We start from the raw sequence: 24044 nt of genomic DNA, 5'->3' as shown, positions 1-24044 counted from the left end.
CAGGAACATCAATCACCACCTTCAGCTTAAAACCTCAAATGGATATTCATTAAAATAACCCAAACAAAACCTCCTTTTAGTTGAAAGCCTGGAGTTAAGATAAAGCCCTGCATTTAATCATCCAGGATTAAGCGGAACAATAAATAAAGATTCTAAACACGGAAAATACTAAAAATGATAAAATGAATGTTTAAAAAAGTCAGAGCCAGTCACATGAAAGAACGACTGATAAAACAGGCAGTTTCAATATATACCTGTTCCATTGAAGGACAAGCTATGATCTGGAGATCTTCATTACTAAATTCTTCCCTTAACAAAGCATGGAGTTTCTGGAACATTTGCTGAATGTTATTCTTTTCAAAGAAAGAAGAAAAAACTCAATATTAAAAAACACAACACTCAAACATGAACCAGAATAAGCACAGTGTATATGGAATAGCTACTGAAGTGGATCAGGTAGGGTGAAGTGGTCAAGCTTTCAGACCTTTTCTTCTAAAGCAAGCCCCAAAATAGCTACAATGAATTCATGTTGGCTACAAGATAAAAACTTCAGCTCTGACATGCTAAGCTGGAAAACCTGAGTCTTACGACTTAACCTGGCAACTTAAAATTCAAGCTTTGTTCTTTCAATGGGTTTACAGTAATGAATCTGCATCATTCTCTCTGCCTCCAGTGCTTCCACCCATGTATAACTGACCAAGCTATACTGGTTTCGGCTGGGACAGAGTTAATTTTCTTTATAGTAGCTCTTATGGTACCACACGGAAGATGCACAGAACGAAAAGAACCAGTTAGTCACCTGTAACATGAGTTACGCAGGCTGAGTACAGTGGAGAGGAGGACAAACTTTGTTTTGTTCGGGTTTTTTTAAGGTAAACATATCATTGTAAAACTTGCTTTTTCTCATGTGTCTTTTCAACAGGCTTCTCAGATCAGGAACACCGCAGTGATTGTAATAGCTGTTCACTACTACAAGTGCATGCTATTTGCTACTGGCTGGACTGGTAGCATAGAATAATTCTACAGATATGTGTTTGTATGTGTGCCTGCATATATATACTTATATGCATACATACATTTATATAGATATGGTATATATAAAGATCTATAACCACGCATACACAGAAATACAAGGTGAATGATCCCACAAAACGTGTTTAAAGTCTTTAACTAAATGAGGGCCCATCACCTACAGGAAATCATGCTGAGATACATCTAGCAATACTCACTTTAACCGGCTTAAACAAAATTAATTCTGTATCTTTATTGGACAAGTATAATGACATGCTTCGTAATGTTGATGGCAGCTTTGTTTTTATTGTCTTGTAAGTGGAAGAGACCACATCGTTGATCTTTGCTGAAAGCAAAAAAAAATATGCTTAATAGGCTAAAATGGCATTCTGCAAGTTGAAAGCTACACTCCAGAGTATCACCTCCACTTTAATGGGGCTGATCATAACCACAGGTCTGAGTGAAAGGGAAAGACGGAGTGACCGGGCTGTGCAGCATCGAGCCATCAGACATCCACAACATGCCAAACAGAGCTTTTCTTCTGGGACCTACTGAACACATCAGCCTCTCTTTTCCCTGAAGAAAATGTATCCAACCTATTTTTTCAAGCTATCACGTCCTCCTGAGGTTCCTCAAGCCACAGCCTTCCAACACCAAAGTTCTCGGTAGGCTCCCCCCTAGAAAACTTGCCTGGGAAATAAACAGTGCTAGCAAAGAGAACAGCATAACACAAATTCTCCTTACTGACCACAGGCCACATCTGTAAGAAGGAAGGCTGCACAGCCATCTGGATTTTTAATCAACCAGACAGGAATCTTCTCTCAGACAAGACCTTCTTTCTTTATTGCTAGGTATTTTAATGATTTTACAAGATCTTTGTTTAAAGGGCAGGGAAAAAATACATTTTGTAGCTTTAAAGTATCAAAGTTAGCATATTATGGTGGGTTTTTTCCTCAGTTTCTACTGTATCTAATCTTCTGACTACTCCTGCTTCCCAGGCAAATGAATCCAAGAAACAGCAGAAGCTGCTTAGATATGCCTCTACACACATAATTATCTCCAAATAAACATTAAAAGTACTCCTGCAAAAGCAGGAGATGTTAAGTAGAAGCTCAAGTTAGTCCTTGAGAGTGTCTGACCCATGAAGCAGCACTGAATTATGAATGAACATGGCAGGCTTTGCATTTTAAGAACATGATGCAACAGAAGGTTCCAATGTATGAACTGGAATAAGCAGATTTCTCAGCATCACCCAGAAGCACAACTTTGTAATCTGAAGAGCAAAACAACCCAGTAACATCTGAACTACTCCAAGTGTTCGTACAAAGCAATCACATTTGAATTCTTAAGAAACAGAAACAAAGCTGGATTCCATTTTTTCAGTGACAGGAAAACTAAAAAGGAAGTAGGTACCAAATGTACAGACAATTGAAGCTTCAATGCAGACTCTCTTTATTTTCCTACAAAAGCAAAAGCTTTATCATAATGTAATCAAATAATTCCTTAAGCATATTCCACATGCAGTTGCGGAAATGCTGTTTCCATGCAAGAACAATCACAGCTTGAGAAACAGTCAAGTCATTCCTCTAGTGCACCAATTAAATACATATTCCGAAGTTTGTCAGGTTTTGATTTAGAGATATCTTAAGACATTTAAAGTAGCACACAGGTAAAAATGGAAGCCAGGATTTTCAAGAAAAAAGACAGACAGTTCTCAGGTACTTGGAATTTTTCCAAATCAATCACAGTCTCACAGTCCAAATTAATCTGGCCAGCTTTTCAGATTCCTGTGGTTTAGAAGCAGGGCACACAGACTCGTGACATTCTGAAATACTCAGGGCCCATACAATGCAGCTTATATTGCTCTACCAGAACTGGTGAATGGAAAAGGGTCTTTTTCCCCATTTGATGAGAAGTTTTCAGGAGAAGTTTCAAAGAAGTAAATGAGAACAAAGAAAATACCTGGTTGCGCCCAAGGCTGCTGTGAAAGGCTGTACCTGGGACCTCCTTGAGTAGCTGTTGTTTTTAAAGCAGCTACCTAAAACAAGTACAATCAACAAAATTAGTTTCTTACAGTTGAATCCACAACAAAGTGACCAAGTAACAACTGCACAAGTCTCTACTGCAGTATTCCCTGTTCTCTCTCTTCTACGCCTTGACTTAACAATACACAGGGGAAGCAGCTTGACAGAAATGCAATACAAAATTACAACCACGATCACTTCTTGAAAGTGAAATTCAAAAAAGGATTAAATTTACTAAGATGCTTAGGCACCTAGGCACCTAAGGATACAAAACCTCAAATGAGATTTATACTTAAGCAGGTCACTCAAATGCCCCATATTCCCAATGAATCGTTGAATCACTTGAACAATCTATCAATCTCACCAGTTACCCGTCTATATTTTAGACATGCCATTGACCCTGCACCCCAGCATGACAACCATCAGTAAATTTAGTGCTGTAATCTTCTAAATTCTCAAAAAACAGCAGCTGGGATATTTGTGATGTCCATGCAATGCTGTAGCCCCAGTTTCTGAGATGTCATGCCACTTATTTTCAGTACATATGGATCCACATCACACTTTCCATTTTCCAGAACAGATCCTGCTGCGTGGTATTCTCAAGATGCCTAGAAGTCCTGGGCTCTAGAGCAGGTTCTAGAAAGAAGTGTATTGTAATGAGGCATCTTTTTGTTCCTATCCCCTAGGGTGCCTAGTCTTTCTGACCAACTTTTATCAGGAATTTCTGTTGCAAACAGGACATGGGGAGGAAAGTCCTGCTCAGCAAGCACCACACTGGTGTAAAATATGCTGAGAACAGAACATTTAAACATACTTCACAGCCACACTCTTAAGGCCTCCCTCAAAAACTCACATGGCCCAAGATTTTTTTCGAAGGCTTACAAATTCAGTCAAGGTAGGAGTTACTCTGCAAACAGAAAAGCTGTTGCCAACTGTTTCAACTCAATGAAACATTAAAGCTTCTTTACCAAAGAGCGTAAGGGATGCTTTCAAAAACAATGTCATGTTCCTTTAATCCATTAATCTCAAAGGTGCCCAGAAAATTACTGATGGAACTTAAAAGGAAACATGACCTTATAATAGGAAATGCAGCATCTACAGCTAATCAAAACAAGCAGCTTCTCCTATACCCAATTTAATACTAATTCCCTTGTCCTACCAGTATTTCAGTTAGGTTAATGAACATACAACATGTTTGTACCTTTGTCATGAACTCCTCCAGCTGTTCTATAAACTGCTTGGTTTGCTGCTGAATAAACTGCTCACAAGCTGATTTCAGATGACGATCTACATCTTTCTTAGAGTCAATATAGTGTTCTCTGATTTCTGGGGTACCCTTGAAGAGAAGACAACAGTTCTCTCCTTTTTATTTGCCAAAGATCACCACCCGCTTAAATGACCCAATTTTTCTTAATGCAGTAAGACTCCATATTACCTCCAGTAGGAACTGTATCAAGGCATTGTTGCTGTTCAGCCTAAAAAATCTTGAAACTGCCTTAGGGTTCAGGATTTTAAATGCTGCATCTGTGAATCAGAAAGTCACTCACACCGTAAGTCAATGGGACTCAGTTCCAGGAATTATAAACTTTAATCATTCATTTATACATAAAAAATGGCCTACCATGATTAGGACTATCACATTGATGACTGCACCATAGCTAGGTGTGGATGCACAAGTGCACACGCACAGAAGCACACAAAGCTTGATCCACTAGTTTTTCATTGCCCCTAATGGTAAACCTCAATCTAACAGCTGCACAGTCAAACCAGATAAATACGTTACATGAACCTAACAAATGACTGATACTAGCTATAGTGTTACCAGCATGCAAAATGTGTGAGCTCTATTCCCTTTATATCTACAAGTGAAAGACTTTTACATAAGCTGTGTAGTTAAGCATTTATATGCAGAATTTGGCCCAGGTTGCCTGAGACAACAACATACAGTTGCATGAAGTAACTCAGAACTGGCGTTCTTTTCCTTTGTGCCTAGTTATTTTAGTTAGGACTAAACAAGAAAAACACCAAGGCTGATATACACTCATGTTTTGTGGTCTCTACAGAAGTCCCAAGAAGGAAAAGTAACAATGTCTGCAATTAGCACAAGAATCTGACATAATTCCTATAGTGTTAACAGGATGTTGTCAACCTGAAATCTGATCAAATTGGAAACAAGTAAAATTATCAATAGTTTCAGTATGGCTTATTGCTTAATGACATTCATTTATAATCCTACACATTCATCTGCCTTTTTTTTTTTTATTCATTTCAAAAGCAATTTTGCACACTTTCTTGCTATATAAAACAATGTGAGGGAAACAAGATGAGTTAAAGAAATGTTGCCCAAGGTATTAAACACAGAAGGAATACCAGACATGTAGGCATGTAGGTTTTGCACTGAACTAAGAATCTGCACTCCTATGCAGTTAAAGGAAATTGCAGATAAAGATTCATTTTGTTCTCAACTATTTCCAAGAAACTTCACTGATTCCACAAACAGCTTAAGTTCTGATTAGAAGCATATGAGCTAGTCAGTGTAAAAGTCATTTCTCTCCACTGTACACTTCACTTACATGAACCTTAGCATTACACTTTACATTAAGCAGTGTCCCTTTGTCTACAAATCCCAAATTAAATCTCTGTGCAGAAAGCTTGGCTAGGACACAGTAAAACTCCTATTAGTCGTGTTACTTGGCTTATACAATTCAACCCAAATATAAAAGCCCTACTAGCATGTGCTACACTCCATTAAGAATTAAACACAATGTACATCTTTTCAACACCACCACCATCCCCAAAATAAAGTGGTTTTCCATTACTTACCACTACCATCTGCAAAGTACTGGCTGGCACAAAAATTTATTCAATCAAATGAAAATGGAGAACAAACTTGTGTGTCAGCCAGGACAAGACACCAAAAGGATGTATTTACCCTTTAACCTCCAGTCAACTAGAAACTACTCAACAGGTAGGAGGTTTCATTGATGTTCAAATGCAACATGTGAAATGGTTAGTGCAAGAATTGTTTGCTTCAGAGTTAAAACAGGAGCATATTAGATGGCAGGAAAGAAAAGTTATTTCTTCAGCTTTCTCTTCTGGAACAGAAGAAGAGAAAATTGACATGCTTTCAATTATTCTTCCCAATATCCCTACAAGCTTGACAAGTGCCTGACAGTTCACTTTTGTATTTGAGAGGGTTTTCCTGCATTTTACAAAGAAACCATAGCACAATTTAAAAATCACGACCATGGGCACTACTTTACTTTCCCTTCGTACAACAGACATGGTTGCTACATAAAACTATCCAGCAGTACTGTTTATTGAACTTGCAACATAAGAAATCCTTTTCCAAAACAAAAACTTACAGTAAGGTCTAAAGAACAATAATTAGTGTCAGAAAAGGGGAAAGACATCTTTGTGCAACAGTACATTACTTAGGTCTTCTTAAAAAAGACTGGATAAATAAGTTAGGTCAGCAGCAAAGAGCAAACACATTTCATACATGAATAAAGAATTTGTTAGACATATCCTGAATAACCCTCAATAGGGTAATGGTTCTATTTTTTTCAGAGAAGCTAAGAACAAAGCAAGAGATTAGAACAAGCGTACAGATCATTGCAAATGAACATAAAATAAACCCAGAACTTTTGCTGGCACATTCAGGGAGGACAATCCCATCCCATTCTGTAGCCAGCAACTGTTTAGTACCTCTAGTTTTCTTAAGGTCCAGGGAAATTTCCTTAATGGTGAAATCAGTGTGGAAAGGAGCAATTTGTTCACGAAGAATCAAAAGATGTTTTATTAAGAAAAGCTGTCCGTCAACCTGGGTCTACAGCACAAGAGAAAGAACATGCATTACAAGAACAATTAAGTGAAGAGCATAATTTCAATGCCTTCACTTTTATCAGTTACTTCCTATAACAAAATTAATACTAATAATCTTACTAACAAGCTTTTTCCATTAGCCTGTAGTGCCATTACTACACTCTGGGATCAACAAATCCCACTTGTGTCTGTTCCCAACACATTGCTCTACAGAACCAGACTTTATTTACATTTCTTAGAAGAATTAGATTACAGAGATTACATATTACTAAATGTCCACATTACATACAGGTATCCATTAACTGAAAGCCACAAACTTATTCTTCATAAAAGCCAGGAATTATTTCAAGTAATTAATATAATTTACAGTCAAAAACATGAGGTTCTAAAGTTTTTTTAATCATTACAATGATTAAAAAAAAAAAAAAAGCCAAACAGTTTCTATAATAACCTTGATTAACTGTGCTCTTGTGCAAAGGTCTTACAAGGCATTTTTCTCATGCCATTAAACACAAAGCTTAGTTAATTTCTAAACAGTACAGCAAAGATACAAAGAATAAAACAAGGCCAAGTTCACACCACTGAGACAATGAGTTTTGCACTGCTTGTTATTTCAGCTACGTGCTTTATACTGCATGCTGCTTTTAACCTTTGAAGTTCATGGCTCATTGAGGTAAATGACGGGGACTCAAGAATTCAAACTTGCTTTCGCAAGCTGGAAAAGAACTTCTTTCGATATAATGGTATATAAGACAGTAAAGAAGAAATTAGATTTAAATCTTCAGTTTGAACAACCGTTTACTAAATGTAAGTGCTGGAAGGGTTTCTTAAGTTTGTGGGTTTTTTAGTCTTAAATGCATAATTTCACCAGATAATGTTAAATGAACATGCAGCAAGAACCAAGTGGTACAGATCTTAGTCCTGGTACAACCTATCTAGGGTTCACTGCAGGATGACTTTCATTCTCTGCAATACTTTAGGTCAATGCTGAGCTGATATACAGTGCTGAAATAGATAATTACTGTAGAACTCTGAGTCAGTTACATATGAAATAGTTTTTTGCTCAAGCTAGAAGCAAACATGGTTTGAATTTCTTTTTAAAGATAATACGTTTAAAACTTTTTAAAGGACGCTCAAAAGAAACACTTCAAATCAGCTCTTCATTTCTAAAAGCAACTAAAACCTTTTTCATCGTTAAATATTTACACTAATACAAATCCAACAATTTTGTATTATACTACAACTTCCTTTTTTTCCCCATTAAATTTACTTCCTGGCTGTTATGAATTTAAGAATGAGCAAACTACTACAGTATTTGTATTAAAGGAAATGTGACAAAAGGAAAAAAGGTTTAGTCCAGCTATTAAGGCAACACTTAAAAGTTACAAAGACTTGATGAAACTGCACTGAATTCTGAGCAACACACTGGACCAAACGTTTAATAACAGACACTTCTGAGCAGACAACACTTAACAAATCTTCCCAGTGAATTTAATACTTCAAAAGACTTTTGAAAATTCAAACAATGGAGGCAGAGAGAAACAGAAAAGAGTAACAGGCAATGAAAGCATACAGGGAGCAGAGACTTCTAGCAGAAATTTTTCTTTAGGTATCACTTGGCTGATCACACGAGTTAGAGCAGCCTGTAAATACAATTGCTACGATCTGTATTCCACCTTTTCAGACAGGCTAGCACGTGAATCATTATCTTTGCTTTACAATACATTAACCATAACTAAAAGCTGGCAAATCCATCAGGTCTCTGGGGGCAGAGCAATATGGTTTCACTGAATTCTGAACAACTGCTTCATGGCTTTATATATACACGGACGGGGAAGAAAAAGAAATCATACCCAAAGCACAGGTCTAACCTTGTTCTTGCTGATAGAATCAGCAGCTCCCAGCAGCGAGTGAATGCAGGCAGATAAGGCCTCTTGAGATAATCCCTGAAACACTGCCCTCTGCAGGCAAAAGGAAATGAGACAAAAAAAAGATGCTAGCAAAGCTTAAACAGAATTTAAGAGCTGTAGTTTACGAAGGATGTGCTTACCAGCACATAAAAGTCTAGATTAGTTAGCTACAAACACATCTAATTGCAATAAGACAAGGATGGAGTATTCATATATAACAGGTTGCTACGGCATTTAGTTAGCCTGGGTACAGGTATGGACAAGCACGCCCTGTTCACTCTCTGTCTCTGAATTTGCACCTGAATAGTGCCATGGTCAGTGATACCTCATGCATTCACAGCTAACAGCATGAATGATGCTTCCTGGGTAACGCGACTAGACACTTCGTGTGTCAGGGTAACTGTGTGTGCAATTTACACATGCAATAGACATGAGATCATTCCACTGAGCTTAACCTCAAGCAAACTCAAATTACTTCACGCTTGCACCAGGTTAGTAAACAAACATGACAGCTGCCATGGCCCAAGTGACATGGAATAACTCATTAAGCTGCAACTAGATCACATGGCTGAGCTAGCTGTAGGAACACAGCTCACCGCCACCAGCACTCCAGCGTAGTACCTAACAGCCCTGACTGCCCTGAGATTGCCAGTGCCACTTCATTCATGTCTTCTCCTATTTACAAGGTGCAGGCCAGGCGTAATAGCTCTACTAGAATATCTCTGCGAAAAACTAAATAAATCCCTGTGCAGATACACTACTAGAAATGAGCCTTGCAAACAATGCAAAAATGACCTAATTTCCAAAGGTCTAGTTGAAAACAAGGGCAAATACTCATTTATCTTTAATAAGATTGATACATTAAACAACAAAGTATTAGTATTTCCCAGTTTTTTTAAGCAAATAGCATCTTGGTAGCAGTTTTACATAACACATATCGAAGATATTTTGAAATGCATTAGATGTATCTAATAAAGACACAACATACACAAAAGTAAAAACACTGGCATTATGTATCTCAGGGACTTACTAGACTTTTCTGCTTTTAGGTGACAGACATAAATCAAATTCTACAGGGCAAATCTCAAAATACTTCTGAAGTAAACACTGCTTTTGTTTCTGTTATAGAAGATTCCTACTGGCTTAAACTTTGGAAATGTCTCCCACATTTTGGAAGGTGGAAAGATGTGCCACAAAAATTTTTGACAAGAATTCCAAAATGTGTGAGTAGTAGAGCCACCATTTTTTAGACCAGAAACATCACTTTCTCTCATGTCCCGCAAAGCACATAGCAAGAAACATATTCACCCAGTAATTTCAGCAATAAAATCATTCTCTATAATTGACCCAGAACTTCCTGTTTTTTCTTGTCCTATTCACTTCACAACTTTGGTGTGATAAGTATCTTGAGCATCAGACAATGAAGTATTTCTGTAATAGCAAAAGCAACAGATGTAAAACCAGTGCCTTTTTTTCTAATTCTACAAATATAAAATTGTGTTGGTGACCTAAATTTGTCAGTTCACTTGTTTTGCATAAAGATGGCAACAAAAAGACTCAGAGATAACAGAGGCCAGTAATTGTCCATTCCAAATTTACATTAAAATATTTAGACATGGTACTGCACACTTCACTTAAAGAAAAAAATAGATAAAGAAATTTTTACATACATCTATACATCTGTACAGTTTCGAGAGACACACTAGAGTCCTTCTGACAGTAGGATACCACATTCCATGCAGATCTGCTGGTGAAATCGTGGTCTGGTGCCTGGGATTAAGGGTTTCTGCTGAACCTGTTTAAAAGTAAAACACACAGATGAAAAATTTGACCATGTCTCCTAACTGAAGACAACTGCAGTATCATAGAATCACAGAATGCTTTGGGTTGGAAGGGACCTTAAAGATCATTCAGTTCCAAACCCCTGCCACAGGCAGGAACATCTTTTACTAGACCAGTGTGCTCAAAGCCTCATCCAACATGGCCTTGAACACTGCTAGGGATGGGGCAGCCACAGCTTCTCTTGGCCACTGTCTCACCACCCTCACAGCGAAGAATTTTTTCCTATGTCTAATCTAAATCTCCCCTCTTTCAGTTTAAAGCCATGACCCTTTGCCCTGTCACTGCATGCTCTTGTAAAGACTCCCTCTCCAGATTTCTTGAAGGCCCCTTTTAGGCACTCGAAGCTGCTCCAAGGTCTCTCCTGAGCCTTCTCCAGGCTGAACATGTCCAACTCTCTCAGCCTGACTTCACAGGAGAGGCTTCGTATCAACTGAACTTTACCCTGACTTCACAGCAATATGACATACTTTATTGCATGCAAAGAGGTTAGGTTTGGCTTGGCTTTTTTTTCCTTCTGAGCAGTCAGTACTACATTTCTCATGTGTGGAAAGCACATGGCTGTGAAAGACATGAATTTGCTTTCAGGCATGGCCCAGCTTGACCTTTTTTAATGAGTTAGTTTTACAGGCCTTTCTCCAAGGGTGCACCCTCTCCAGCTTAGCTCAACAGCTGAAATGATAAAAAAAATTACTGGAGGAAAAAAACATAGGAGATAAAAAAATGGCTAGTGATCATGCAACTACAGGAGCTGCTCAGGAAAAAAAAGGGACAAAAGAACCCCCCATTCAATCAATTTTTTAGTCCCAACTACCTCATGATACAAAAAAGTACATAGACAGGCTGAAGAGGGTCCAGAGAAAAGCCACAAAGGTCATCAAAGGAGGGGGGAGCCTGTTGTACGAGGAAAGGCTGAGAGAACTGGATTTATTCAACCTAGAGAAAAGGAGGCTCAGGAGAGACCTTATCGCCATGTTTCACTATTTATAGGGTGGCTACAAAGATGATGGAGACACCCTTTTCACAGGGAGTCATATGGAAAAGACGAGGGATAACGGGTACAACTTACTCCTGGGGAGATTTTGATTGGACACAAGACGAAAATTTTTAACAGTGAGAACAATCAGCCACTGGAATAATCTCCCCAGGGAAGTGGTGGGTTCCCCAACACTGGACATTTAAAATTTGGCTGGACAGGGTGCTGACACAACTAGTCCAGGTCATCCTTGCCTAGAAAGGTTGGACCAGATGATCCTTAAGGTCCCTTCCAACTTGCTATTCTATGATCCTATGAATTTTACTTCATGAAGCCTTCCTTTCTGCTGGAGATAATCCTGGATTAAACATGTAATAATTCCGTATGCCCAAAACAGATTTGCACAACACGTGATGGACAAAAGTCTTGTATTACTTTCATTTTGTCCCTAAATCCTGGGAAACATCTGAGCCAGTAGCATCAGAACTCTGGTTCTAATTAGCAAGCACTCATGCAGGTAAAATTTTAAGTTTTACCAAATGACAGAATAAGCACTTGTGAGGTTTTTGTGTCACCAATGCAGGAATGGTCTAAAATAACTTAGCAGTATCTTTCTTCCTTTCTGCAATGATAGATTTATTGTCATAGTAATTAGAAGTCCTGTAAGACCTTAGCTGTCAGTTTGAGGGTCCTAGGCTATTTACTAGTCACTTCAGCTTCTCCAGCGGGCACTGAAATGGGAGAGGCACCTTCAAAGGGCAAATAATCCCAATTATCTCAGACACTTAACTTCACATTACACCATACAGGTTCCTTCCACCTCCTGAATGCAGGTGGGATTTACAGGTCTTGTGAATGCCACACACTTGGCTTGAAGCAACATGATTTATGGAGTCCAGCTAGAAACAGCCAGAAAGACCTTTGCAGGCCTTGCCAGCCAAAAGCAAGAAACTACCGAGTAATCAAAAGGAATATGAGAAACAACTGACAAAGAACTGAAAAAGGTGATGCTGGGAAAAATAGCACTGGACCATCCTGAACAATTTAAAAGTAAAGGGAGAAATTCTTTATGGCTCTCAGACAAAAATTTAAAGGGCTGCAACACTCAAATGACTGACATTTAAAGAGCCACGTTTCTTGGAATTTGCTTCCAGTTCACTGTAATTTATAGGCATACAGGTCACATATTTAAAAAGACTATATTCTGAATTATTGTAAACCACTAAAATTACTGACTAGTTTCAGTAAGTGGAAATGCATTCAAAGGAAGAAGCTGCCTTCCCAGATAAAGGCACACAACAAAGATGCTCCCAGATGCTGAAAACATTCATTTAGGAGACATGTCTGACACACCAAACCACTCTTAGCACTTCTTAGTACGGGCTAGCAAACAGAGGAATCCTTAAGCATACATCTTGATGGTAGGGCTACTTTGCAGTAGAGAATACCACAGTTCAGTTTTATATAAAGTACAATAGATGCTGTCAGCTATTCAAGTAGGTGCTTCACAGAACAGATTGCACTGGAAGCACAAAGAAATGCCACACAAAGAACAAGAGTAAGTTCTTCTCATCCAAAAAAAAAAAGTTATTAAGAACCCTGAGACAAAGTTTACCTCCAACATCTCTCATGAACCTCTCTAGGAAAATAACCCTTTAAGATACATGCAAATTTCTCACTGATGGTTCAAGTTAATACCTGCTCTCCATGAGCTTTATGCATTAATTTGACAACATGAAATCTATTTCATACCAGATTTAACTAAGTTGCAGGACTCAGGATCTTCTAGCCGGACATCTGAAAATGAAGCTTCAGATGGCAGCTTCTTCTGTTCCTCTTTTAAACTCTGTGCAATTTGCTGCAGAAGAAGATATACCACAAACTTGTAATCTTTTTTTTTCTCCTTAATTTAAGCAGCATTACACTGCTTTGATTGCAATAGAGAAAAGCACACTAAATTGCAACAGGAGTCAGTTACACTCAGCTCCCCAGTGTTTCAAAGACATTAAAAGAAATAGACAGATGTTTCCAAAACAGTAGCAGAAACATTCCAGTACCAATTTAAGATCCACAAATATTACACAGATCTGAGTAAAGCACTGTTCTTTCCATTTTGCCTGGTTTTACTGATCTCTAAATAACAACCTGTGAAGTCACCTAGAAAGAGAAACTTAAATAGGGGAACCCAATTCAACATTCACCTGAATTTCATACAGCTAATTCTTGTGATGTCTTTATTCCTATAAATGATACGTGCAGATGGCCCCAAAGTACTCTCTAGTTTATTCCCTGCAGGATTTCAACAAAAAGCTTTCCCCTAACATTACTCAACATTTCCACACTTCAACATTTTTCACTACTTGGTCTGCTTCAAAGGAGTGAGAGACAGCAAGAATGAGCAAATACCTGCATTAATATTTGAGCAGAACAGCACAAGAAATATTTCTGTCCTGTGCTTTTAACATTTTAATAATTCATTTACTCTCTAAATAGCAAGGTTTTAACGTTTAAAAGCAATCAAGTAGCAAAAATGAATGTCAAAGCAGGCAAAAAAATGGAGTTTTTTGAGGACATATGAAGAGCAGCATAATTTCTCAATTTAGAATGAACTGTAAAACTCCCTTTCTTCTTCCTCCTAACTGAACAGTCAGAGGACCCTGGTTAGAAAATAAGGTCTTCTATAGACTAAGTACCTGCACTGCTTGCCCACAGAAGTTATAACTAACATTAAAATGTTCTCACAATCATTTTTTTATCCAGTTCTATTCACACCATTTTAGAAAACAAACAAACAAATCTGCACTCCTAATAGCTAATACTGGTCAAACTTCAGACTACTAGTTGTTCTCAACATATAGATCCCATTTAGCTATGTGTTGTGTGGTGGGCTTCTCAACTATTATTTTTGCTTTTTCTTCAAAAGCTTTTTAGTCTTTAAACTTTCAATATAAAGGACAAGTATCCTACAAACTCACCAGCTTCAGGATTTGTAAATGCTTTCCTAAAAAAGCTATGAATGTCCTCACCAAAGCATAAACTGTAACATAATAAAAACTTTAGAGATGTATTATGACAAGATCATTGCAACATGTGCTCAGTACTAAGAAGTTTCTTTCAGTGTTTGTCTACAGGCAAGAATGGAACATAGCAAAATACACGTATATGTATACATACAGCTATGAAGCTTCTGTGTTTTATACAAGTAGTGACCCTGAAAGTCAAATAACAGCTTCTCTACCAACTGGTCAGCTGCCGTAAGTCCTACAATTTTCTAAGCACCATCAACTATTCTGACAGACGGATGGAAAGCAGAATAGAGCAATAAATCTGGATCTTGCCAGTCCATGCTGGAATTGCCATTCTTGATCATCTCAATCCTTTGACAGCTTAGGCTTCTCATTATAAAGTGAATGACAACTGTTATTTTGGGAAGGGTCTTTATTATAACTAAACTTTTCTATGCAATAATATTTTTCAGTTGCATATCAAATGCAGTTTGCTCTAGTCAAAGACTAATTTAAAGTCTTTGATCACTTTTTTATTTCTGTGAGTAGTTTCATTTTGAAATCTGTCATCATTAAAGTATTAACCTTTTAAAGTAGAATTAGTAAATAGACTCAGTTTTATTCCTTTCAACAGGAATATTGACTCAAAGGGCTTGGAATGACTACAAAAATAGCTAATACTGATAAGAACTTGAAAAAGGCTACTGGAAACCACTGCTGCCATATTAAATTATCAAAAGGTACAAGCAAGTCTCCCCTCACACTGTTTGAGCATAGCATACACACATGTACCAAACGTTAGATGACCAATAATTTTGAAAGCAAACTTGCAGCTAAGTGTACCCATCTAAAGCTTCAACTCTGCCAATAAGCTGTCTCCAACTCCAGCTCAACTAGAAAATACACTGGGTAATACCTACTACTTCTGAAATTAAACGAAAATTTACTGTTATGAGAGGAAATGCAGAAGATTCAGAATTAGATAAAAATGTTAACTATGAGAACTATTGTCAACTATACCGAGTTTGACTAAGTGTTTTCTTCTGACATCTAGTTTAGGGTGATAATTCAATCAGTAGGTGCAGGCTTAATAGCGTCAGTAATACATAATACATCTAAGAACTAGAAAACCACATGCGCAAAGCACTATACTGCACAATTGTATATGCTGCATATAAAAAGTAAATGAATCAAGGACAATAAAAAAAGCTGATGCTATACCTCCATCATTTCCAACTTGTCAGGATATGCAAGATCACCCGGAGCAGGCTTGTAGCCTGTGATATCAGTCTGAATGTAAATGTGAGTCCTATAGACAAGGCGTTCTTGTACATCTTCTAACATCTGCTTGACACCAGCTGCAAATGCACCCAGTTGTTCAGCTGACAAAAGGTTAAAAAAAAAAAAAAAAAGGCACAAATTTGTTAATTTGATTACAAAACAATCTTATAGACACAGAAGTTTGACGCATCACATATAGAACAGTCACAAAACTGCCTTGCTGCAGAGGAAGTCAGACTATTTTTGCAATGGCATCGTGCAGACAGATTTGTGACAAAACTACTAAAATTACTGAATTCCATACTTCAGTCACTCCAGCTCCCCAAATTTTCATTAGATTGTGAAAATGCCATCTCACATTGATGACATCGGATGCCATGTTAGAAATAAGTTTTATAGTTATTTCAGACCTGGGAATGTCAAGTGGCATTTCAGCCTGGACACCAAATCAATATGCTTTGGTTCTATCACAGCCAAAGCCTGCAGTGTGACTGCTGAGAGCTGACAAGCTAACTCATCTACCTACCAGAACAGATGATCCAAAGCAGCTCACATCCAACTTAAGAACTATCATATCAGCCTAAATTTAAGTAGCAGAAAGTCACTTCTTAAGATCAGCTGAAAGATTATGTCACCAATTTTTATCTCATTCCAAAGAGTGTTACAATTCTGCTTCCAGGAAAATGAGCACTTTTTCATGACACTGGCACAGCTTCACAGAGAGAAAGAGTTATGCTGTGCTATATACCAGCACACAAGAATGATTTCCATTTGTTGCTTGATGGAAGGTTAAGATTGTGAAATAATTCTGATCATACTAAGGGAATGAGATACCAGATTTTTTTCTCATGTTCAGCTCACTTCTACGAGACTGTGAGCTCTGAACACTTCCAAAACTCCAAAATCTCTACCAGCTACGTAACTCCTCTGTTGAAATTACAATTTCTAGTCTGAGAAACACTAAGCCAAGAAGAATGAAAAAATCAAGCTTGCATTCCTTTGTTTTATCATCACGTATGAAGAAAGCCCCACATGGATGATGCATTAGCAGGGCCAAGCAAAGCAATTCATTGATATGCAAAGTTCATTTAAATCAATCCTGGTGCACATACACACTGGATGGTTGCTTGCTTGCATTTTGTACAATCTAGAGAAAATAGGGCTCTATAACATCAGTAATACACACCTTTCATTATAAATGAAAAAACATAATTTTTTTAAAATAACCTTACCTCATCTTTGACATGTTTAAGACTTGTTAAAAAAAAAAAAATCTGTTTCCCCCCCCCCCCCCCCCATGGAATTTAAGAATTTTATCAGTAAAGATGGAAGTTATGAAAATCAGGTTCCATCCATCAGTTACCATTGTTCTGTACATGATCTTCAAGCATTTCATTCTTGAGAATCCCACAGAGTTCAGAAAGCGTCTCTAGGTGAATGACATGGATGATCATTGGCCTCAGGACATCATAAAGTGAAAGACACAACTTCTCCAAGAGTTCACTATGAAGTAAAAACAAAACAAAGCAAAACACTTTCAGGATCCCGAAATACCAAAACGAAATTTTAGCACAAACATGAATTATTTTATAGCAAAGATTTTTAAAGGAGAGTGGGGAAAAAATGCAACACAGTATAATAGAAGACTTTAGAAAGGACTGTTCAAAACACAAATCCCTGATATCCTACAAAGACTTTTAAGAGATGTACAATACCAACTGCTTAAACTGGTGGCACAGTTTTTAATTCATTTTAAAATAAAACAACCAACCAACTAACCAAAACAAAACAAAAAGCAACTCAGCCTGTCACAAAGGGAATATACTGCAAACTGGTTTACCTGGCTTCTGTGTAAAGATAAGTCCTGCTGAGCTTTGAACCATACCTCAGATTTCCCCTTGAGAAAAGGTTCATCTGATTACAAGTATTCAATAGTTTATTAGAACTAGAAGAGGGACACAAGGGGAGAACCCTGGTAACCTTTTCTGTAACAACTTCCAACACTGCAGCACATGCTTTCCCGTCTAAATTAAGTTATGATACCAATGCAAACTGAAACACCAGGAATCCTACTTGGATTTATTTTTTTCTTTCCTGTACAAAGGGATGCATATTCTGGTTAAGATGCTAGTAACATTCATTCTAGACATTTTTGCCATTCTCAATGCTCCCTTTACTAATCACAGATTAGCTAATAATGCTGCTGCCAGTAGCTGAAAATTCAAGTAATTCCCCAGTTAGCCTTGGAAACATAAACACTAAGAATATGTAAGTATTTATAGTGTGATACAGTTGTCAAGTTTATTGCACTGTAATCTTTTTTTCCTAATTCACAAAGAATGTATGGCAACAGGACAAGGACATTTCAGTTCCTTTCAGACTGTGGACTAAAAATTCTCACAAGAGAATGTTCACAGAAGAAACATTCTGAAGGTCTCTCTTGTATTCTATTGGTATACAAACAACTTGATGAAACAGCAACTCTCCATGCTATAAGCAGAAACAAAGAAGTAAGCTTCAACAGCCTTATTGTTAAATACAACACTCAACCTCAGATCTCTACTCTTGGCTAGATTTTAGGTAAACTCCTTTATCTGTGCATAGATACCCGGCTATTATGTCTTCAGATCACCACAGCACTTCAGAAAAAAAAGAGGTTACTTACTATGTAGCTAAGAAAAATCTAATAAAGTAGAAACTATTTGAAATATTTTCCTCAAAATACTTTATTTAGATTTAGGCAAAAAAGAGAAGCAAGTTCTTGCAAAGGAGGTAAAACTACTTTCCATCAAGATTCAAAAATAATAAGAAGCCCATTCTCATTCTTGGTGTTAAGTGCAATAGGGATGAAATTTCTGTCTCAACAGCACTTTACACTGTTAACAATTAGGGATGTTTACTTCAGGATTTAGACTGAGATAGCTAAACTGGTTCTTAAGACAATTTAGTTAAGTCACCTCAAATCCTGAGCATGTCCCACACAAAACCTCAATTCCTCAGGAAAGAGAAAGACTGCTACTACTCTGCCACCGTGGCTTATTTCTAGTATGTGTTTACAGCTTTCCTTTAGCTTTAGAGGACAGGGAAGGTAGTGGGCGGTATTTTTTCTAGGTTACACTTATTCAAGTCAAGCTGCACTTGATTTTTAAGATAATACAAACTCAAAACTAGTGTTTTAGTTACATTAACAGGAATATATTTATGAACATAAATATTTAGAAAGGGAACATGACCTGCACAAATTTCACAATCAAATATAATTATAAAAACATGCCAAACAATCGGAGAAGGGGCAGGGGCATAACCTACTCAATTGCTCTAGTATTACAGGTCTGTTGGAAAAAAAACCTGTAATACTCTTATAATGCCACCACCATGTGAAGACAACAACTTGTCCCTCTTATAGACCCAGGCAGACCATATACAGGTACTGCTCGTCAGGTGCCCACTACCCTGCCTTCTGTTCAGCCCACATACAGGCACACTAAATCCTTGATGAAAAATGGCTGGAATTCATCAGTTTAATTTTACACCAAGCAAACCACTGGCACAGAGGCAGTACAAAACCAGCTGAGAGCTGTAGCACTGTAAACTTTTACACCTATTTCCAAAGCAACTGTGTGTCTTTATCCCTTTCAGACCATCAACAGAGCATTTACATGGGCTATTTATGGAGCAAGTAAACTACCAGCTCTGTTCGAATTAAAAAAAAACAAAAACAAAAGAATATAAAGTTCTGACATATAAGGGGATTTTTTTTCCTTGCTAGTTCTTAACAAACCACTTCAATACAACCCTATTTGCCATATGACATTGTCTGCTATATCACAGCACAGTAAACACAACATGCAGTAAAACAAAACCAGCATGTACCACCTACTCCAGTTTTGGTGTTGGTTTTGTGAAGAACTCATTGTAAAGCTGGTGCTCATCCTGGCATACATGGACCATAAAGGCACATCCGCTCCGTACCTGTATTCACAGAAATACAGATATTGGTTATCAAATAATTTTCCTGGCACCTAGCACAGGAGTTATTACAGATATTATTGTATATTTTCTCATTATATTATATATTGTATTATCATTACTACTACAGCTCTGGTTAAATTGAAGCTTTGAAAAATTAAAAACTGAAATAGACTATAAAATTAAGGATGGAACAAATGTCATTAACCAAATAAAAGCTCATTGTGCAATTTCTGTCCCTTTTGGTTCTGATGAAATTTAAGTAACCACAGTTTATGCTCCTCTGTGAGGCTGGTAGCAGTTTTTACAGAGTAATTGAAAATATTAGTAAAATTTTAATGATCCAAAACCACAAACAAAAGTGACAATTCTGCATATAAGCAACTACTAAATAAGTACATTTTACTTGGGGGAAGAGGGGATTAAAACATAACAAAAACCCCACAACACACAACTACTTTACCTACCAGAGCACAATGATCTCTGTTGTTCTGACTGGTTAATTCTGTAACAGTGCTAGCGATACTTGGACCAAGCAAAAGCTCCCTCTGGTCAAGGTAACATTGATGGATTTCATTGAGAACTTGTTGATATCTAGACAAATTAAAACAGTAACTGCATCCCAAAGCTCATTTTCTATTAAACATAAAATTCATACAAACACCCTATAATTTAGGGTAATAAATTCAATTTTTAAAACTTCCTTTTGAACAAATGATGTGTTAAACTACTTAAAAGAATTAAAGATTTTCAAAACTTAGAATTGAAAATGAACTGTGTAGACATACTCACTCTGGCATTTTTTCAGATCTTTGCTCTACTTGTTCAATAAGTGTCTACTCAATAAACAAAAAAAAAGTATTATCAGTAAACAATTTTTCTACTGATTGGAAAAGTTTTCAGTATTTTTCCTATGGACACAATATGCAATCTTTGGACATTCACACTTGCACAGTATGCAATCCTTGCATTCACACTACTAACCAATTCAAACCCCCTTTTCATAGCTTCCTTTTCAACAATTAGTTACCACCCTACTTACTCTGACTTTGGGAGCAGCTGCTCTGAACTTTACATAAAATAGTGTGAAGGCATTGTCAGAATTTGGCACAGCTGAAGGATCCTGAAAGAAGAGATGAGTAATGGGTTAAAAGGGAAAATACTGTATTTGGCTTCTAATAGTTAATGGCTGAAATAATAGGGTCTAAAACAGGGTATTGGTTCTTTATGCTTCTACTGATAGTAGAACAGCACTTTGCCATTTTCTACCTAGAAAAGCTTTCTTGTTTCAGAATTCTGATAAAGCCAGATGGAAGAATAAAAACCCCAAACAAAAGTTTCAACCAACAGTCTCTGCAGCAAAAGTAACATTTTCAGTAATTATGCCATTCAAGGCCAGGCTGGACAGAGCCTTGGTCAACACAGTCTAGTGTGAGGTACCCTTGAGCACGGTGGAGGGTTGGAACTAGATAATCTTAAGGTCCTTTCCAACCCTAACCATTCTATGACTCTATGATTCTTCATTAGAGACAACAATTTCCTTTGGATCTGATACAGATTGTGGCTCCTTAATCTGTAGTACTAAAATGGAAAAAAAAATTCCCTTTTACATGCCAGTAAAAGTGAGTCCCAGTATGGAGAAGCTAAGTTTCAGCTCACATTCAAACTTCAATTGGAATGTCAAGATTTGAGGCAGTTCTCCCTGGGGTTCCCAAACTTAACCAGGCAGACCCCTTGGACTTAAGACAAAGCACTAATGAAGCAGAGCAGAGACCCAATTTAGCCACCAGGCTTTTTTCCTCTTATCCCCATTGATGACAGAGTGAAAAGCAGATGTCCTTCCCTTGAAACAAGGTAGGGACAAGAAAACTCTTCTGCCTTCCCCACCTAGTTTCAGCCCTTTGAGCATTCTGATCATCTTTCTACAAATACAGATCAAATCCCCAAATACTCGCATGTGAGAACCAACAAAGAACATGAAGATCTCATCAGTCCCTTTCCAGTCCTGACAAGACCTCTTGCTGTGTTGCAATAGGAAATCTCAACGCTTGATCACAACTAAAGACCATTGGTCCACTACTGCATTTTTAGATCTAACGTCTGCTTTCATGTCAGAAAGAAGATATTAGATATTTCAGAGAAATGTGCAAAACATCCACAAAATCCCCACGTAGATGGGAAAGAGGTCAGCTGAATCCTAAGAGAGGTCTTCTTCCTGACTTAAAACTGCAAAGCAGCAATTCAAATCACTTCTTTCTGTAGACATACTTATTATGAAAGATGTTCAATTCTGCTTGAATTCAGCTTAGTCATCACTATCCACTGGCATCAAACCATACTATGTTGCTTTCTTTAGTTTTGTACCAAACATGAGAAATGTTTCACGCCATTTAACAAGGATCTTCACTCCAGGAGTTTCCTTTGCAAGTTTCCAGTAAGATTGTCTTAAGTCCCCTTCCTTTATGTCTGTCAGTTCTCAATTCTAGCATCTTTATATTTCACTGGTTATGCCTCACAACAAGTCTGCCTGTAACAGGACTGAGCAGGAGGCACAGAACAATTTGAGAAAAAAAGAGTGGTTAGAAAGAGACATTTCTCTCTCCTTTCTCCTCTGCCAAAATACTGCAGCATGAGACTACTAACATTTTAATGAAACCAAAAAACCTCCCTTTGCACCTTTATGCCTGAATCACACTGGAGTGAATCGGAGTAAAGCACCTAACTCTTCCCTGTGACTCTCTAACTTCTCTGTCAACGCTTTAAAACTAACCAAAAGATACCGTCAAAACTGGTAGGAACCTGTCACAGCTATTCTCTGCAGCTACACAAACCTTTCAAAACTATTTAGATGACCAAGAACACCCAAAATACTTACTGCAATATAATACTGACTCATGTCATAAGTTAGACTTGTGCTTTAACAATTTTCATCCTATGACATCCAGCTCTTGTATACTTTCTTTAAGTACTCCCTGCAACCTTTCTGTCTCTAACTACCCATCTCCAAAACAGACCCCACAGTACCTATCTTTCTCTTGTGCAGCCTCCCCATCTGGCAACAGAGATAGCAGCATGCACTACAGCTGATGCAGTGCACAAACTGGTTCAGGAAAGCATGCTCTCTGGCCTGCTGGTTGCTGCCTCCTTAACAGTCATTTATCCACCTCTGGCCTTCACTGAGTTTACCATCTACCTACCTCATCACCCACTTCTCCATCTTCAATTTCCAGGACTTTTTAATTACTACTATTTTAAAATCTTTCAGATCACTAGTTCTCTGACAGATTCAGTTGGAACTTGGCCAATCTTCACAAACACTGTGGAAAAGGACTGACCTGTTTTCAAACAAAACTGCTGGCACCACCCAGCCTCCAGGAAATAAAGAGAAGAAAACCATACAGTGTTACAAACAGACATTTCAGGACAGCTCGAGTTACCACTTACTGATTCACCTTACCCTTTTCATTAACTGGCTTGTGAGGTTCTGCAATGTATTCACAGTGTAAGTCTTGATAAGGTGCATAGCTTTAGAAAGGCATTGTTTAAACTTTATCAAATATACAGGATAATCTTTAAAATTCGGCTGAAAGAAATAAAAAATCCACTTTAATTATGAACAATAAAAGTAAAAAATTATCAATATTTAAAATACTCTTTTTACTAGCTAGAAATGTAGTAGTTTATAAAAATTAGAAGAATGTTAAATATATTCAGTAAACATTTAAGTTTATAAACCATCATCATTGCTTTCTTACTGTACTTAGCAGACAGCATATTTTGAGGGGTGGGAGGAGGGAACACCACAAAAATAGTATGAATACATAGTGTAGAAGCTATCAAAATTTAACCAAAACCAATACAGCATTACTTACATGCGATGAAATATATGCAATACAATCATCAAGCTTAGCCAGCATGGGAATGAATCCTTCACTGTTCACGGACAGCGTAGGAGAATTCAATTTCTTTGGAAAACAAGATAAAGCATCATTGTAAGGAACCCAAGTAATTTAGTGCTGGCGACAAACTTCAAAAGATGGGTACACCTTCATTTTCTAAGACTATTAACAGTGAAATAGTACTTACTGTGTTGATGTTTTCCAGCTCATTAAAATAAGAAAGTTTCTGCTGGATGTTTTCAGCCAGGTCAACTAGCTCTGACTATTAAAAAACAATAAATAAAAGAAAATCAGCAACTTAGCAA

At 37.4% G+C, this 24044-nt stretch overlaps 1 protein-coding gene across 3 annotated transcripts in view; it reads right to left on the bottom strand.

Annotated features, from left to right (window-relative positions):
- Positions 1-24044, bottom strand: part of COG3 (component of oligomeric golgi complex 3) — a 32954-nt gene that overhangs the window by 2876 nt on the left and 6034 nt on the right. The window contains exons 5-22 of one of the 3 annotated variants that reach the window (XM_065678218.1): positions 23927-24001; positions 23713-23805; positions 23298-23423; positions 20883-20963; positions 20633-20676; positions 20308-20434; positions 19752-19843; positions 17235-17374; positions 15812-15972; positions 13338-13443; positions 10441-10568; positions 8732-8821; positions 6744-6864; positions 4471-4559; positions 4237-4371; positions 2974-3049; positions 1230-1357; positions 255-353 (exon numbers count right to left, since the gene is read on the bottom strand). In XM_065678218.1, the coding sequence (XP_065534290.1) occupies positions 255-353; positions 1230-1357; positions 2974-3049; positions 4237-4371; positions 4471-4559; positions 6744-6864; positions 8732-8821; positions 10441-10568; positions 13338-13443; positions 15812-15972; positions 17235-17374; positions 19752-19843; positions 20308-20434; positions 20633-20676; positions 20883-20963; positions 23298-23423; positions 23713-23805; positions 23927-24001 (1911 nt within the window). The remainder of the gene's footprint in view (positions 1-254; positions 354-1229; positions 1358-2973; positions 3050-4236; positions 4372-4470; positions 4560-6743; positions 6865-8731; positions 8822-10440; positions 10569-13337; positions 13444-15811; positions 15973-17234; positions 17375-19751; positions 19844-20307; positions 20435-20632; positions 20677-20882; positions 20964-23297; positions 23424-23712; positions 23806-23926; positions 24002-24044) is intronic. The other 2 variants (XM_065678219.1, XM_065678220.1) reach the window with 2 other exon arrangements.

The sequence above is a fragment of the Lathamus discolor genome, chromosome 4 (genome assembly GCF_037157495.1).
Source record: "Lathamus discolor isolate bLatDis1 chromosome 4, bLatDis1.hap1, whole genome shotgun sequence".
NCBI classification, from domain to species: domain Eukaryota; kingdom Metazoa; phylum Chordata; class Aves; order Psittaciformes; family Psittacidae; genus Lathamus; species Lathamus discolor.
This window is presented reverse-complemented; position numbering and strand designations above follow the sequence as displayed.